At 47.8% G+C, this 15350-nt stretch overlaps 2 protein-coding genes across 4 annotated transcripts; one reads left to right on the forward strand and one right to left on the reverse strand.

Annotated features, from left to right (window-relative positions):
* Positions 1–5619: 5619 nt before the first annotated feature.
* Positions 5620–8371, reverse strand: LOC119287034 (putative pentatricopeptide repeat-containing protein At5g13230, mitochondrial). 2 transcript variants are annotated; one of them, XM_037566522.1, is made up of 4 exons: positions 7568–8371; positions 7419–7490; positions 6222–6376; positions 5620–6131 (listed from the first exon to the last, which is right to left on the reverse strand). In XM_037566522.1, the coding sequence occupies exon 1, from the start codon at positions 8281–8283 to the stop codon at positions 7603–7605; it is 681 nt and encodes a 226-aa protein (XP_037422419.1). In that variant the 5' UTR covers positions 8284–8371; the 3' UTR covers positions 5620–6131; positions 6222–6376; positions 7419–7490; positions 7568–7602. The 2 variants fall into 2 exon arrangements, with proteins under 2 accessions (XP_037422419.1, XP_037422418.1); XM_037566521.1 differs by having other exon boundaries at positions 6222–7490.
* Positions 8243–10093, forward strand: LOC119287035 (B3 domain-containing protein Os03g0622100-like). 2 transcript variants are annotated; one of them, XM_037566523.1, is made up of 4 exons: positions 8243–8554; positions 8694–8823; positions 9573–9900; positions 9988–10093. In XM_037566523.1, exons 2-4 carry the CDS (start codon positions 8734–8736, stop codon positions 10017–10019), a joined length of 450 nt encoding a protein of 149 aa, XP_037422420.1. In that variant the 5' UTR covers positions 8243–8554; positions 8694–8733; the 3' UTR covers positions 10020–10093. The 2 variants fall into 2 exon arrangements, with proteins under 2 accessions (XP_037422420.1, XP_037422421.1); XM_037566524.1 differs by having other exon boundaries at positions 9585–9900.
* The last annotated feature ends 5257 nt before the right edge of the window (positions 10094–15350 follow it).

Below are 15350 nucleotides of genomic sequence, written 5' to 3' on the forward strand. Positions count from 1 at the left end.
GAGGAGGGGTCGGATCCGACAACTTGCATGCGTGTGACTAGGGAGGCGCTTGCACTTCTTGAGTTACCACGACAACATACACTGGTCATGCCGGGTCATGGCTGGAGACCACCTGAAGCGGGGCTAGTTAAGATCAATACAGATGGTGCAATATCATTTGACACAACCACTGCTGGTGCAGGTGGAGTTGCAAGGTCTAATAATAGGCTGCTGGGTGCATGGTGCAAACCATACAGTGGTATTACGGATCCTCTTATCGCCGAGGCAATGGCGTTGCGTGATGGTGTGCTTTTCGCCAAACTTCGAGGTTACACACATGCGATAATGGAGGTGGACTGCCTGGAGATGGTTAATCTCTGGAATACTCGCCACAACTCTCGTTCGATTGTGGCTCCTATCTTAGTTGAAATTGGAGAGCTTGTTAGTGATTTCTCTCTTTTTGTAATCCAACATGTATTAAGGTCAGCAAATGTTCCAGCGCATCTAAGTGCCAAGCGTGCTTGCACATTGAATGTGACGGAAAGCTGGCTCGAAGACAACCCCGGCTTCCTCCTGACCAGCTTATTGGCTGATTGTCGGGAGAATGCTTTCGTTTGAATAAAGCTCTCTACATTGCCCGCAAAAAAAAAAGATTGGGTCGCGTCGCGTCGGCGCAAGCGAAGAAGGGATGATGACGGATGAGATGCACGCCGCGTGCCCCCTTGGTCACCACCGTCGCGCGCAAGAGGAGCAGCCGTGCCATGCGTCGCAACCCCGTGGCTGCTGAGTTTACCCACTTATTAATTTCCTTCTTAGCACTGACGCGGATGCTCCTGCAAATGCACATACACCACATGCATAATCTCTACTCCTAATGAAGCAGTTGGTAGTCTCGCTTTCAGGTTTTTTTTCGTCCCACTACTTTCGTCCGGTTTTTTTCCGTAGGTTAACCGTCGTAGATTTTTTTCGATGATGGTTTCTTATTCACTGGTTTATTTACCCCTCAGCTCTTTCCTTGCAAATCAGGACTTTCCAAACGTGCACGCAATCACGGATCTAAATTTACTAACTTATCCAAATCAACCGATACCTTCCATTATTGCAAATTTCTTTAGGAAACAAATAATAGATTTTAAGGAAACAAATAAAAGATTTTAAAGACACATCATACTTTACTAATAATCACTAAAAATCAAATCTAAATTAATTAACCTTACCTTAAATCATTCAATCACTTTAATTAGAAAACATTTTCTTTCCTAACTGCACCTCACTTAGTGTGCACATAACAATCCGAAGTAATTAGAGTCACATGATTGAATCCATTTATTTAGAGCGACATGATTGCGTTCCGGGATGGAGGCCATGATTTCGTCGAGGTCGTTGCTGCCTCCTACACTCAGGGTGTGTCGCCGAGATCGAGGCGAGCATGAGGAGCTGTGGCCACCGCCATGGTCACCTCATCGCAGGGGATGGAGCACGCCGTCGGCCTACAGCTTGTGGAGATCAGCACTTTCCAAACGTGCACGCAATCACGTATTTAAATTTACTAACTTATCCAAATCAACCGATATCTTCCATTATTGCAAATTTCTTTAGGAAACAAATAATATATTTTAAGGAAACAAATAAAAGATTTTAAAGACGTATCGTACTTTACTAACAATCACTAAAATTCAAATCTAAATTAATTAACCTTACCTTAAATCACTCAATCACTTTAATTAGAGAACATTTTCTTTCCTAACTGCACCCCGCTTAGTGTGCACATAACAATCCGAAGTAATTAGAGTCACATGATTGAATCCATTTATTTAGAGCGACATGATTGCGTTTCGGGATGGAGGCCATGATTTCGTCGAGGTCGTTGCTGCCTCCTACACTCAGGGTGTGTCGCCAAGATCGAGGCGAGCATGAGGAGTTGTGGCCACCGCCATGGTCACCCCATCGCAGGGGATGGAGCACGCCGTCGGCCTACAGCTTGTGGAGATCACTGTTGCTCTTCAGGTCGTGTGGTGACCGGATCTTGCCGATGTGTCCCTCCCCGATGGCCTCCTCTTCGCCCGGTTGGCCGGCATGGATCTCGCCACTACTGCCCTCAACTTCTCTGCCTCGAGCTCGACGGTCAGCCACCATGGATCCCCCAGCTGGAGGGTCACGTGAACCAGCCGTCCTCCCATGCTGCAGCGGCGAGAAGGTGACATGGCTCTCCGTACACGAAGAGTGGAGTGTGGAGTTTGGTCAAGTACTTATATACTTGGCCTCTACTGCTGATCCATGTACATGGAGAAGAACAGACAACCGCTCATTCATGCTTTGTTCCACTCCTTTGCGCTACATTACTGGAGGTGACATTTTCCTATCTCTCTATGTTGTAACAAGCCTGTTTCCTGCATAGTTAATGGATTTTTTATTTAAATTTATCGCTGCTTAGTGCTTTGTTGCAATTGTTCATGCAAGATTCTTATATATAATCTGAGCCTATGTAGGCATACTTAGCTTTGCTATTCCATTTTTTTTGGCGCATAGAAATAAGAGTATTGTCCAGGTTAGGTATTCAATTGAGTATGGTATTTGGATTGCTATCAGAATGTCTTTTCTATGCATGTGATTTCTCACATCTGGTTATAATATTTGTGAAGACATGCATTGCACGTGCACTTGGAAGCGGGCCCGTGGCCCGCGCTGGACGGCGCCGACGCCGACCCGAGCCACCTCGTCCGCGTATTCTTGGAGCTGTGGCTGGTCGATTTACATGAAATTAATTCCCTCAATTCTGGTGGCAAATATAATACACATAATCCATATTGTTATGCACTAGCGTGTATGTGTGAAATAGATAGATTATGGTCCCGTACCCAATAAAATGGATATGTGTGTGTGTTAGAGAGAGAGGGAGAGGGGGATAGAGAGTGAGGAAGACGGAGGGAGAGTGTGTGTCTGTGTGTGTGTGAGGATTTGATGGTAAAAAAGGTCGCCAATGTCGTAATATTGAACTCTTAAAGTTAATGTGGCCCCGTTGCAACGCACGGGCGTTCTTCTAGTATACATACCTTATCTGTACGAGCACCTTCGAAAGATTAGATGACATGTCATATTAGAAAGATTGACGAAATCGGCATAGACGTCTTCGCAGTCGATGGGAGAGTCTCCTCCCACTGAATGCACATCATCTAAAGGATGGAATAAATTTAGAAAAATACAAGCACCAATGCCTAATATATGTGGGGTCGGGTAGGCCAATGTGGGTCAGGTCCGACGTGGCGACACGCCCGGACCTCTCTATATCCGCCACATATTTATGTTCGATATCAGAGGTGCTAGTCAGTCTAGGCGTTTGAGGCGCCTATCTAAATATGTGTTTTTTTTAGAACCATGGCTACACGAAACTAAGTCATGGTGTAGGTATACTCATTCCTCATTACATTCCTTAAGTCAGCCGGAACGTTTGAAATGATCAGGAAATCTCCCGTCGCTCTTGCCTTCGATGCTAGTTCATGTGCTAGCTTATTCTTCTCTCTTGTGACAGCATTGACTTCCGTTCGCGAAAAAACCTGGAGGAGCCCTTTGATATCAGAAATACTGGCACAACAAGCTGCTCTGCACTTCTCCTTTCCATTCAGGTCCCGAGTTAGGACTGCGCAGTCCGTCTCTAAGATCAGGTTCCCGTTGAAATACTTCGCAAATTCCCTTAACCCCAACTCTGCCGCCGTGGCTTCTGCCTCTTCTACAGAACTGTAGTAAGGTAACTTCCTTCCCAGCGATAGGAAAACGTGGCCCTTATGGTCTCTTGCAACTGCCCCGCCCCATGCTTCACCCGAGTCCGCAAGGAAAGCCGCGTCCGTGTTTAACTTGACGCCACCTGGTGTGGTGCCTCTCCATACCCTGGTTTCAGAAGTGGTCGGCATACAGGGTTTGGTTGGGAATAGACCCCTTATGCATTTGTCTCCTTCGCTCCAGGGATTTTCTGCTGCCATCTGTATCTCATCATGTATCCGCAATAAGGCTTGCGCCGCACCTGACACCGTGTCTTTCCCGTCACCGTGAATCGCATTGTTTCTAAGGCTCCAAGCTTGCCACAGAATTAGCATTAGCTTGGTCCTAGTTTCTTCTCCCTGAGATAGTAGCAACAGCTGTAACCAGTCCTCTCCTGTGTATGTGAGGACAGATTCCTTTGGCAGCTGCCAGTAGGATCTCATTTCTTGCCGTAGGGATGAACTTCTGGTACATGCGATAATGGCGTGGTGCTCATCCTCATTCCCTCTCCCGCAGATCTCACACACACTATCCTCAGCCACCGTTCTCCTAAACACATTATGTTTTGTCGCGAGCGAGTTTGTGGCAACTCTCCATCCGAAAATCTTGACCTTCTCGGGTATCTTCGCCTTCCAGATTGCGTCCCATATGCTACGATCCCCTGGAGCCCGTGATGAACTAGTTGCCCTGTCTACGCCATTTGTTTTTAGGGAGTGAGCAAGCTTGTAGGCGCTCGTGACCGTAAATATACCTATTTTCTCATAATGCCAGGCAACGCAATCCTCAACCTCAGTCCGTGGAATTTTCAGCTTGCATATCTCCTCTGCACCAAACGGTTGGAAGATTTGCCTCACTAGTGCAACGTTCCATTCCTTAACTTGTGCGTCAATCAGCTGGTTCACCCATCTTAGTCTGGATCTCCTTATGAACGATGCCACCTTCAGCCCCTCCTCTCTTGGAATCCACTGGTCTCTAGTGATCTGGATGCTTCTACTATTGCCAACTCGCCAAATGAGGCCCTTCTTTAGAAGTTCCAGCCCAAACTCAATACCTCTCCATGCCGGGGATGCATCCGAAGAGAAGACGGTGTCAAGGAGATTCCCGTTAGGGTAGTATTTCGACTTCAGTACCCTAGCACAAAGAGTATCAGGCTTAAGAAGCAATCTCCAGCCTTGCCTTGCAAGAAGAGCCTGATTAAACAGGCTAAATATGGTTTTTCTGAATCGTTTTTTTGACCGGTCAATGACGAGGGCGTCCATCCAGACATATGAGGGGGTCCGAGTGCTCTAATTAAGCTAGCTATCTAGTGTGCCTTGTGTAGGGCACGGATCCGCATTATCGATGCACCCTGGTTCCGTGGCCCGTGGAGATCATGGTGGCCGACGATCGGACAGCTCACACTTGCCGACAAGCTCAGTGGAATGGGCACGCCCATCTTTCGCCTCTCGTTCTGATCCACCGCCTCCTCGTGGATGACGGGTCGACACGGGAGAAGGAAGATGAACATAAAGAGCCCCAAGAAGAGGAAGCGTCATGTCGGTCAGCCCGGCCGAGCACACGATGGATCACACATGGCTGGCACGTGCTCTCTCTGCAACTGCGTATCGTATCGTACCGTCGTGCCAACCGATGGACCGGGTCTCATAATTCCACAACATTTTCCATTTCTTTCGGAAACGTTTGTGCAATGGAGCCTAGCTTGAAATAGTTGTGGTTATCATCGCTGTCACCTGCCCGAGGCTGCCAAATAAGTCGAGCTAAACGGCGGAATCTCTGCCTGTTACTTCACGATTTGGCACGTTCCACGGCGAAAGCAACCGGCGCTGGATTCCACAAGTATCAGCATCAGTGACTCTGCTGGATGATCATAACTGGGTCTGGATAAACATAATCATAATGACTCCATATAATTAAAGTCGAAATGCCACGCACACGAACGCGATGGAATTGTTTGCTTCCATGCAGTGTGTCTGGCACGTACTGTGGGCGCGATTTTCTGAACATCTTTCACGAGGCTGTTACTCAGGAGTCTTCAACTGCTCAGTCCACTGGCAGAAACGCTCTCCTGATGCCACCGGCAACCATGGATTCAGACCTCGAGAACTGCATGGTCACAACTCATAAGCACGTACACCAAAACTGCCGCACGTATCCAAGGCCACAAGTCCACCGCACCGTCAAGGATCGAATGCGCCGCACCCCTGCTCCCGTCTCTGCAATTCGAATTTCAAACCATGGATGCCGATGATCGCCTTCTGTTGGTGCATGCATGCATGTTGGGCGCCGCGGAGGAGGAGGATGTAGAAAGACCGACGCCGGCGCTCCAGATGTCCGCCTCAGGGCCGTAGCTACCACGAGGCATCTCCGGCGCCGTGAGCTACGGGCTGCCCAGTCACCTGCAAATTTTGCCAGTTAACCGTTGATTAACATCGTATAATATCATTAGCTTGCAAAATTATTATTGCCTTCAAAATAATGAGGTCAACCTGGGATTGGGGATAACACCCCGTGATTAATGCAATGCACACATCAAGGTCAGGCGAATGAAGAAATAGTTCGTCATCTTCCCAGCAAAATGCACCAATTCTCCATATAGCTCAATAAGGTTGCCAGAATCTATGATCTGTAGGACAGGTATTGCCTGATACCAAAGAGAGAATGCAAACCAGATCCTCATACAAGTAATCACAAATGCTATGAGCCAGACTCATAAAATCATTGCAGAAAGCGTTCTGTATGACACCATGTTCTAGCCTGATAGCACAATACAGATATGCTAATGCACCCAAACGTACGAAAGCATGGTTCGAAACCTGAAGTTTCAATTTTAAGAGTATGCTTAACGCCAAATTATGTGAGCTCTAACAATTATTACAGGAAAATTATTCCCCTGCGCATAAGCTCCATTAAGAAGTGTGAATCAACCAGAGTGATATGAACCTACATCCCTGAACTTTAACTTCGGACAGTACATTCCCAATCTTAGCTAGGTGATAATATTTTTATCTAAAAGTAAGTATCTCTGAAACATCAAATATGCAGCTTTGATGTATGTTTCATCGATCCTAAATTTAGTGAGCTTCAATATTCACACCTGGTTAACTTTTCAAAACTTCAGCACTAACCAGGAAAACAAATTGAAGGTGTCATTCTACTGCCCGTTGAGATGTACAATGGTGTTCAGTTCGCCGATCCATTTCAGGATACCCAAGAAAATCATCGATAAAGGCAGTATCCGCACTTTGCCAACTAAATCCCTGTTCTCAGGAGAAAGATGAAATGTTCGAAGTCTATTGCTATCATAGCCAAAACAACCCTCTCTCTTTAATCTTCATTGACAATGACAAGGCAATTTCATTATCAGAGGGTTTCACAAGAAACCACGCAAAACATGATGTTTCCTGTATCCTTGAATGTAACATTCTGGAGAGGGCTGTCAGGTTTAATCAGGGATGAGGCAGGCCATTCGGCTCGTGCAGGTGCTCTGCAGTTGCGTGTTCTAATCCCAGTTGATTGGGATGCGCACTAATCTTTCTCCCTCCCTCTCTTTTTCTACCTTCTCAATACATCGAGACGGAAGCCTTTTGCGTTTTCTCTAAAGGAAAACAGCCTGGCGAAGGTGCATATACACATCACAATGAGATATGTTCATGAAAAAACCGTTGGAGCTATTGCATGTTTACCTTTGCTAAGTCCAATCAAGCAAGCATTTTTTTTGTTTTGTTTTGCAAATTACCGTGCTGATTGATGCCAACCTAGCACATTAAAGTAGAACTGATGAGCACAAATGTCACTGAGAGATCAATTCAGAATTTGAGTTCACAAAGTGTACCTGGTACATGATTCGGCCGAACGAAGAGTGCTCTTTTATGTCCAGCGAACGGCGTCCTTACCCACGATGCCATCAAACAGGCGCCTTGCGTCGCCGACAGCCCCGCACATGGAGTAGGCGTCGACCAGCGCGGACCCGACAAAGGCGTTCCGGTCGTGGCCCAGCCTGCACGCGTAGGCGTGCACGGCCCAGGAGAGCCCCAGAGCGTCGTCCATGGCGACGACCAGCTTGAGCACGGAGGTGAGCATGAACTGGTTCACCTCGTGCCCCTCCCGCCGCAGCCTCCGGAACAGCGCCGCCGCGGCCTCGGACTCCCCGCGCAGCGCGTGGGCCTGGAGAAGCGTGACGAAGGACACCGTGTTCCGCTCCGGCAAGGCGTCGAACACCCTGCGCGCGCCGGCCAAGGGCCCGAGCTTGGCGTACAGGTTGATGAGGACGTTGGCGCAGAAGATGTCGAGGTCGAGGACGCCGCTACGCACGACGTGGCCGTGCACGGCGCGGCCTCCGCGGGCGTCGCCGCGCGCCAAGCAGCCCTGCAGCAGCCTGGCGCACGCGTGCGCGTCGACCCCGGGCACGGGCCTGGGTTCGGGGAGGACGAGCGAGGTGAGCTCGTCGTCGAGCCACTGCAGCGCCGCGCTGGCCGCGAGGGCGCGGCGGGGCGGGGGCGTGTGGTGAGGGACGGCCGGGAGGAGGCGGCTGCTCGCTCGCCGGATCATCGGCCGTGGCCGTCGAAAGCTGCGAATTTGCCGCTTGCCCCCGAATACGTACGTATACGTACAGTAGTAAAATAAAAGTATACCCAGTTTTGTCGCTGTTATTACAGGCCAAATGCCACTCCACCCCTGAACCACTGAACCAGTGCCCCCGAGCTCTGTTCCTTCCTCCCCTGTTTATTTTCCATTCGATCGAGCGCAGCCAATGGCGAACTAGGGTTTCGGCCCCTCCGCCAACCAACGGCTCCGGCGAGCGACGGACGGGCTTAGCCAGGTTAGCCTCTCAACCACCTCCTTCTCGATTCGTGGGCAAAGGGAGGAGGGTTTCTCTTACTACTATTGTACTGTAAATGGGGAGAAATCAGTGGGGAAATGGCTTCCTTTTCTTGATTTCTGTGGTCGCTGTCCACCAGGCCGGAGCGGCGGCGGTTGCAAGAGCAGAGGAGCTGTGCCATGTGGTGGCGGCATTACCCCCGCAACCACGTCGGCGATGACAAGACGCAGTTCGTCGCCGTGGCTACGGGTGGTTTCAGGCACAGCATGGTCAGTTAACTTACTAACCCCTTCCTCGCATCAATCCACTTTCTCGCGAGAGCTCCCTCCTTATGCACAACTTGAAATGCCACTAAAATTATTTGTTACTTGTGAAATCATCCCCTTCCTGAGTAAAGGGGTGTGCTTTTTATTTGTTAGTATTACAGCATTTCATTCTTAACTGTGCTGTGCAATACTTGGCCCTTCCTACAACATTCGGTTGCCATTGGAAGAAAAGAGGGAAATGCGGTAGATTAGATCGTCATTGCTCGTGAGCCTTGCTGGGCTAGGCTTGACATTTGGAAATGCGGAGCTAATCTAGCTTTCAGTATATTTTCCTTGAAAGAGCTGTTTCAGAACATTTTTTACCTTCGGAAAATTTGTTTCAGAACATATAAACGGGGTAGTAGGAGAACAGTGTTGGTGGAAAGCTCTTACGGAGATAATTAGTATATTATTACACTGCTGGTCTACTATCATTAGTGCTATTTCTAATTTGATACTAATTTGGTACTTTACTACACTGCTCGTCTACTACCATCATTATGCTATTTCTAAATTATAATAAGGTAATTCATGTCACTTAAGCGCATATTTTGCCCATAATGCGTGTTCCAAATATATGAGTTTTTGTTTTGTTTGTTTGCCATGCCCTTTTGTATTTCCTGAAAATAGCACGAAACTTAAGTTGTCACAGACAGTGAGCCTTGTAACTCAGTTTATCTTCCTTGTTCTTCAATATTATCTTCCTGAAAATCAACATACCGCAGGAGGTTGGAAATCATTTGGGGAGCATGATCTCGGAGACCATCAAACTAGAAGCTCCTAATGGCATATTCCATATTGGAGTGTGTAGAAGAAAGACGGGTGAGCTAGTTCTTCGGGCTGGCTGGGATAAGTTTGTCGCAATGCATCACATAGAAGAAAATTATTCTTTTTGGTTTGTGTACCATGGGAACTCTACCTTTAAGGTTCATATATTCAATTCTAACGGTCGTGAGAAGGCTACTTTCTGTTCTAAACCACCTTCTGAGAGCTTTGGTGGTGTTCCACCTGCCGCAACTTGCGATCATCATGTGCTGAATGGTAAGATTGATTATAGTATTCTAAAGTCTAATACTACTTGTACCGTGCTTTTGTGGTCATTGTAGTAATAATGTACTTGATGTGCAGAACAAGTACCGTCTGTTTCTGGAAATGTTTAGACCTCAACTGACTCTGGCTATAGCATGTTACCTGGCTGCCATCTAGCACAAGATGAGACATTTTTATAACGCCCTCGATGCGGCTATATCTCCCACGTGTCGAAGCACGACTTAGAGGCATAACCGCATTGAAAGCAATGTCGCAAGTGAGGTAATCTTCACACAACCCATGCAATACATAAGGGAAAGAGATACATAGTTGGCTTACAATCGCAACTTCACACAATTACATGAATAAAGCATTACATCATCCAGATACAATCAAGGTCCGACTACGGAACCAAAATAAAAGAAGAACCCCAAATGCGACAAAGGTCCCCGATCGACCCCAACTGGGCTCCACTACTGATCAACTAGAACGAAACAACACAAAGGGCAAGATCTTCATCGAGCTCCTCCTTGAGCTTGGTTGCGTCACCTGCACGGACTCATCGGCACCTGCAAGCTGGTTTTGGAAGTATCTGTGAGCCACGGGGACTCAGCAATCTCGCACCCGCGAAATCAAGACTATTTAAGCTTATGGGTAAGGTAAAGGTATGAGGTGGAGCTGCAGCAAGCGACTAGCATATATGGTGGCTAACATACGCAAATGAGAGCGAGAAGAGAAGGCAAAGCACGGTCGATAAAGGTATGATCAAGAAGTGATCCTGGACTACCTACGTCAAGCATAACTCCAACAACCGTGTTCACTCTCCGGACTCCGCCGAAAAGAGACCATCACGGTTACACACGCGGTTGATGTATTTTAATTAAGGTCAACTTCGGGTTTTCTACAACCAGACATTAACAAATTCCCATCTGCCACATAACCGCGGGCACGGCTTTCGAAAGATAATACCCTGCAGGGGTGTCCCAACTTAGCCCATGACAAGCTCTCACGGTCAACGAAGGAATAGACCTCCACCCGAGACGTTCCGATCAGACTCGGTATCCCGGTACAACAAGACATTTCGACAGGGTAAAACTAAACCAGCAACACCGCCCGAATGTGCCGACAAATCCCGATAGGAGCTGCACATATCTCTTTCTCAGGGCACACTCAGATGAGCAATCCGTACAACTAAAACCAAACCTCGAGTTTCCCCGAGGGGGCGCTGCACAGGGCTCTAGTTCGGACCAACACTCAGAGGAGCACTGGCCCGGGGGGGTTAGAATAAAGATGACCCTTGAGTCTGCAGAACCCAAGGGAAGGTGGTAGGTTGTTAGTGCAAATGGTAAAACCAATGTTGGGCATTGCTGGAAGAGCTTTACTTAAGGCGAACTGTCAAGGGGTTCCCATTATAGCCCAACCGTGTAAGGAACGCAAAATCCGGGAACATAACACCGATATGACGGAAACTAGGGCGGCAAGAGTGGAACAAAACACCAGGCATAAGGCCGAGCCTTCCACCCTTTACCAAGTATATAGATGCATTAATTAAGTAAGATATATTGTGATATTCCAACCAGTAAACATGTTCCAACAAGGAACAACATCTCCATGTTCCAACAAGGAACAAACTTCAATCTTCACCTGCAACTAACAACGCTATAAGAGGGGCTGAGCAAAGCGGTAACATAGCCAATCAACGGTTTGCTAGGACATGGTGGGTTAGAGGTTTGTCATGGCAATTTGGGAGGCTGACAAGCAAATGGTAGGCATCGTAGCATTGGCATAGCAAAAGAGCGAGCAAACTAGCATAGCAAAGATAGTAGTGATTTCGAGGGTATGATCATCTTGCCTGAGATCCCGCAAGGAAGAAGAACGAATCCATGAAGAAGACAAACGGACGTAGACGAACGGATCCTCACAACTCCGGAACGAAACCGAAGCTAACGAGAGAAGCAACCCGGAAAGAAACAAACAACATAGTAAACAACCAGCACATCGACATGGCATGATGCACAATCAAGTATGATGCATGTCCGGTTTAAGGAGGCATGGCATGGCAAAGTGCAACAAACAACACTACAAATTAAGTGGAGCTCAATACACAACGAGTTGCTTGTTGACGGAACACCACATCAATTATTTAGTTATCTCTCGTTTAAGCTACCCAACAATATTAACTGTGGTTAAACATGGCAAGGGGTGAAACATAATATAAACTATACCATCTAAACAATTTAAATGGGGCCGGATATAAAAACAACAAATCCGGTAAATCCCCATATGCATTTAGCAATTTAATGCAACAACAAGTTTAAACATTTTAAATGTTGTTATCATGATGCGGATGACATATGCAAGTTTTATGCAATTTTATGAAAATGTTGACATAAGCATGTTAAGGAGCATTTGGTCACCATGGCGGAACGAAAGGGGTGCCACGGCAACGATAACGAAAATGGTGCCACGGCAACATATCCGAAAATGATGCCACGGCAACATATCGGTTCCGGTAGCTCACGGAGATACCGGTGCAAAAGGAGGCGTGAGCGTGTCATGCAAGATGGTGGGGTGATCCCGGCTACCGGGTTCCCACGGTTCATCGGCATGGCGAACGAGGAGGAACGTGCATGAAGCAAACGGGCACGGTGCAAACATAGGGTGCATCTCATCCATGCAAGGGCATCTCATCGCGGTCGTCTCGGGTTATACCTTCGAAGCGTGCGTTTCGGGCGGATCGAGTTCGTAGAGGGAAGTAGATGTTCACGGGCGTCGTGGAAGTAGTGGTACACGTTCATTTTCGGAGAGGTACTTGACGAATCCAACATCTTCGGGGCGACGGTAGTGGTTCACGGACGTCCTGGAAGTAGTTGTTCTTGCAGCAGTCGTGGAAGTAGACGTTCACGTTTGGAGAGGAACTTGTCGCAACCAAGTCCTTCGGGGCTCGTCGGTAGTGGTACTTGGCGAAATGCACGTCGACGGTAGTCGTTCTAGGCAGGAAACAGTAGTTGTACACGGGTCTTCGGCGTCGAGGTACTTGGCGTTCCAAAACAGAGCAACACCAAAAGGCCTAGGGTCTTGGCGATGTAGATGAACACGAGGTCCTGCCCGGGGCTGGTCTTGGCCTTGGCGTTCCCGGTCGATGAGGGCGAGCGGAGGCGCATCCTCCTCCCTGCTCGAACAAGGCAGAGGCGGGGCATGGGGCTGCTCCTGCAAAGGGGCGACGGGAGCCGGACGGTGGCGCTCGGGGATGGCTGAGGCGGAACCAGATGGCGAGGCGGCAAGCTTGGCGCGGGCGCCGGGGCCGCCGGAGTTGGCCGAGCTCGGGGACGAGCTCCTGGCTGGCAAGGGGAGCGAGGAGCGCGGGACGGCAGCCAGCAGCGGCTCCTGTGGCCGGCGGGCGGAGGTCCAGGAGAGGTGGAGAAGTGGTGGCGCGGGCGAGGTCGGCGCTGCGGCGCAGCTCGACGGCGACAAGGCAGCAGAGGGACGCGGGCAGGAGGTGAAGAAGACGGCGCAGCAGCAGGACGATGGGGATGGACGGAGGAGATGGGCTCGCTGGCCAGAACGACGGCGCAGCGGCAGAGGAAGAAGGGGCGTGAGGGAGGAGATCGAGGGGAGATGGGGATCGAGCGAGGAGCTCTCGCTCCTCTCTGGCGGCGCGAGCAGGGGAAGGAGATGGGGATCAAGGAGAGGTAGATGGCGGCGTGAGGGATCGGGCGAGAAGAGAGGACGAGGGAGTCGGGCTAGCGGGGCTAGGGTTCGGTCGGATCGGTGGGGCGCCGGCTGGGCCTGGGAGGCCGGCCCAGTGGAGAGAAAAAATGGCAGAGGCCTGGTGGGCTGACAAAGGGCCTAGCTGGGCTTATCTCTCTCTACTAAAAGAAAAGAAAAGAAAAAAAACAGAGATTAAGAAAGAAAAGAAATAGGGGTTAGGGGAAGAAGTTGGACACGCAGATAGTTTTCCCGAACTCACAAAAATGAGTTTGATCCAAGAAAAATAGGAAGACCAAGATTGCAAGATTTAAATTCAAACTCATTTGATTTAATTCAAATGATTTGAATAGGAAGTGAGGTTTGGGAAGGTCCAGAAATGTTTGGATTTTTGGTGGAGCTCCGGAAAATGATGAAATAATTATTGGCAAGGTTGGAGACCAAACTTGAAGCATAAAAGAAACGAAATTATTTTGCAAGTGTGTTTAGGTGATTCCAAAACAATGGAATATTTAATATAGCTCCCTAATATTGGAGGATATGTTATAAAGAGAAGTCACCATGTGAGTCCCTCGATTTAAATGGATCGAAAAATCCATACAATTTATTTAGTTGAGGTTTTAAAAATTAATGATATGATGGCATGATGACATGATGCAATGCACATGATGCAAGGATGAATGCAACAAATAAAACAAATCACACGACGAAACTCGGAATAGCTGGAAGTCTTCTGGAGCGTCGGTCTCGGGGCGTTACAACACTCCACCACTACAAGAGGATCTCGTCCCGAGATCTAGAATGGCACCGGAGGGAAAACGGAAGAGAAAGAGAAGAGGTAAACCAAATTGCTTCTTTGACAAACGAGTGAAACCAAAGAACCTTGAAAGGTTAATCCATTTCGAGAAAAGAATACAATGGAGACGACGAAGCTGAAAACACTCCGTTAGAAAAGAGGAACAAGGGAGAACAACTTCGGGCAGCATTCCGATTGAAAAGAAAAAGAATTGAATAAGAACTTGATAAGATGAGAAGATACTTTATGAAATCACAATACACTGCCTCCGGGAGAAAGAAATAGAAGATTGATAATTGAAATAAAAGAATGTTGAAGAAAATGCCAACTTCTGCCACAAAAGAGTTTGGAAAGCATCCTTGCAAAGATGAATTGAACGGAGTTGTTGGAAAATCAACAACGAAAAGCACAAGCTTGTAGTGGGCTTATGGAAAACATCTCAAAATTATGAGGTGACAACCGGCCACTAACGGAAACAATTGCTTGCTTGAGATCAACGAAGAGATGAAAACTTCTTCCACCAAGATGATAAAGAGATAACTTGGATCATTGGCAAGCACCACAAATAGCAACATTCCCAATGGAAGGCTTTTAGGTGAAATATGACACAAGATAACTCCAACAACGAGGTTGATGGATTTAAAAATAACTCATTCTTAACAACATGTGAATCATGGAAAACATGAACTCAAATTATCAAGAATGACATAATACCACCTCCAAAATATGGTAGAAAGAATTGCACTCCGGATTACCATATGAAGAAAGCTTGAGCTCCTTAGGAAAGAATCTCGATGAAAACTTTGAGAAGGGAATTAAATCCTTGATGAACCATCATGTAGAACCTCCATGAAGAACTCCGGTAAACAAAAGGAATGAAAAGAAAGAGAAATTGAAAACACAAGGTGAATCCTTGCAATGATTTAGATGGACCTCCGTGATAATTAGAGCTTGGAAC

The sequence above is a fragment of the Triticum dicoccoides genome, chromosome 4A (assembly GCF_002162155.2).
Source record: "Triticum dicoccoides isolate Atlit2015 ecotype Zavitan chromosome 4A, WEW_v2.0, whole genome shotgun sequence".
NCBI classification, from domain to species: Eukaryota; Viridiplantae; Streptophyta; class Magnoliopsida; order Poales; family Poaceae; genus Triticum; species Triticum dicoccoides.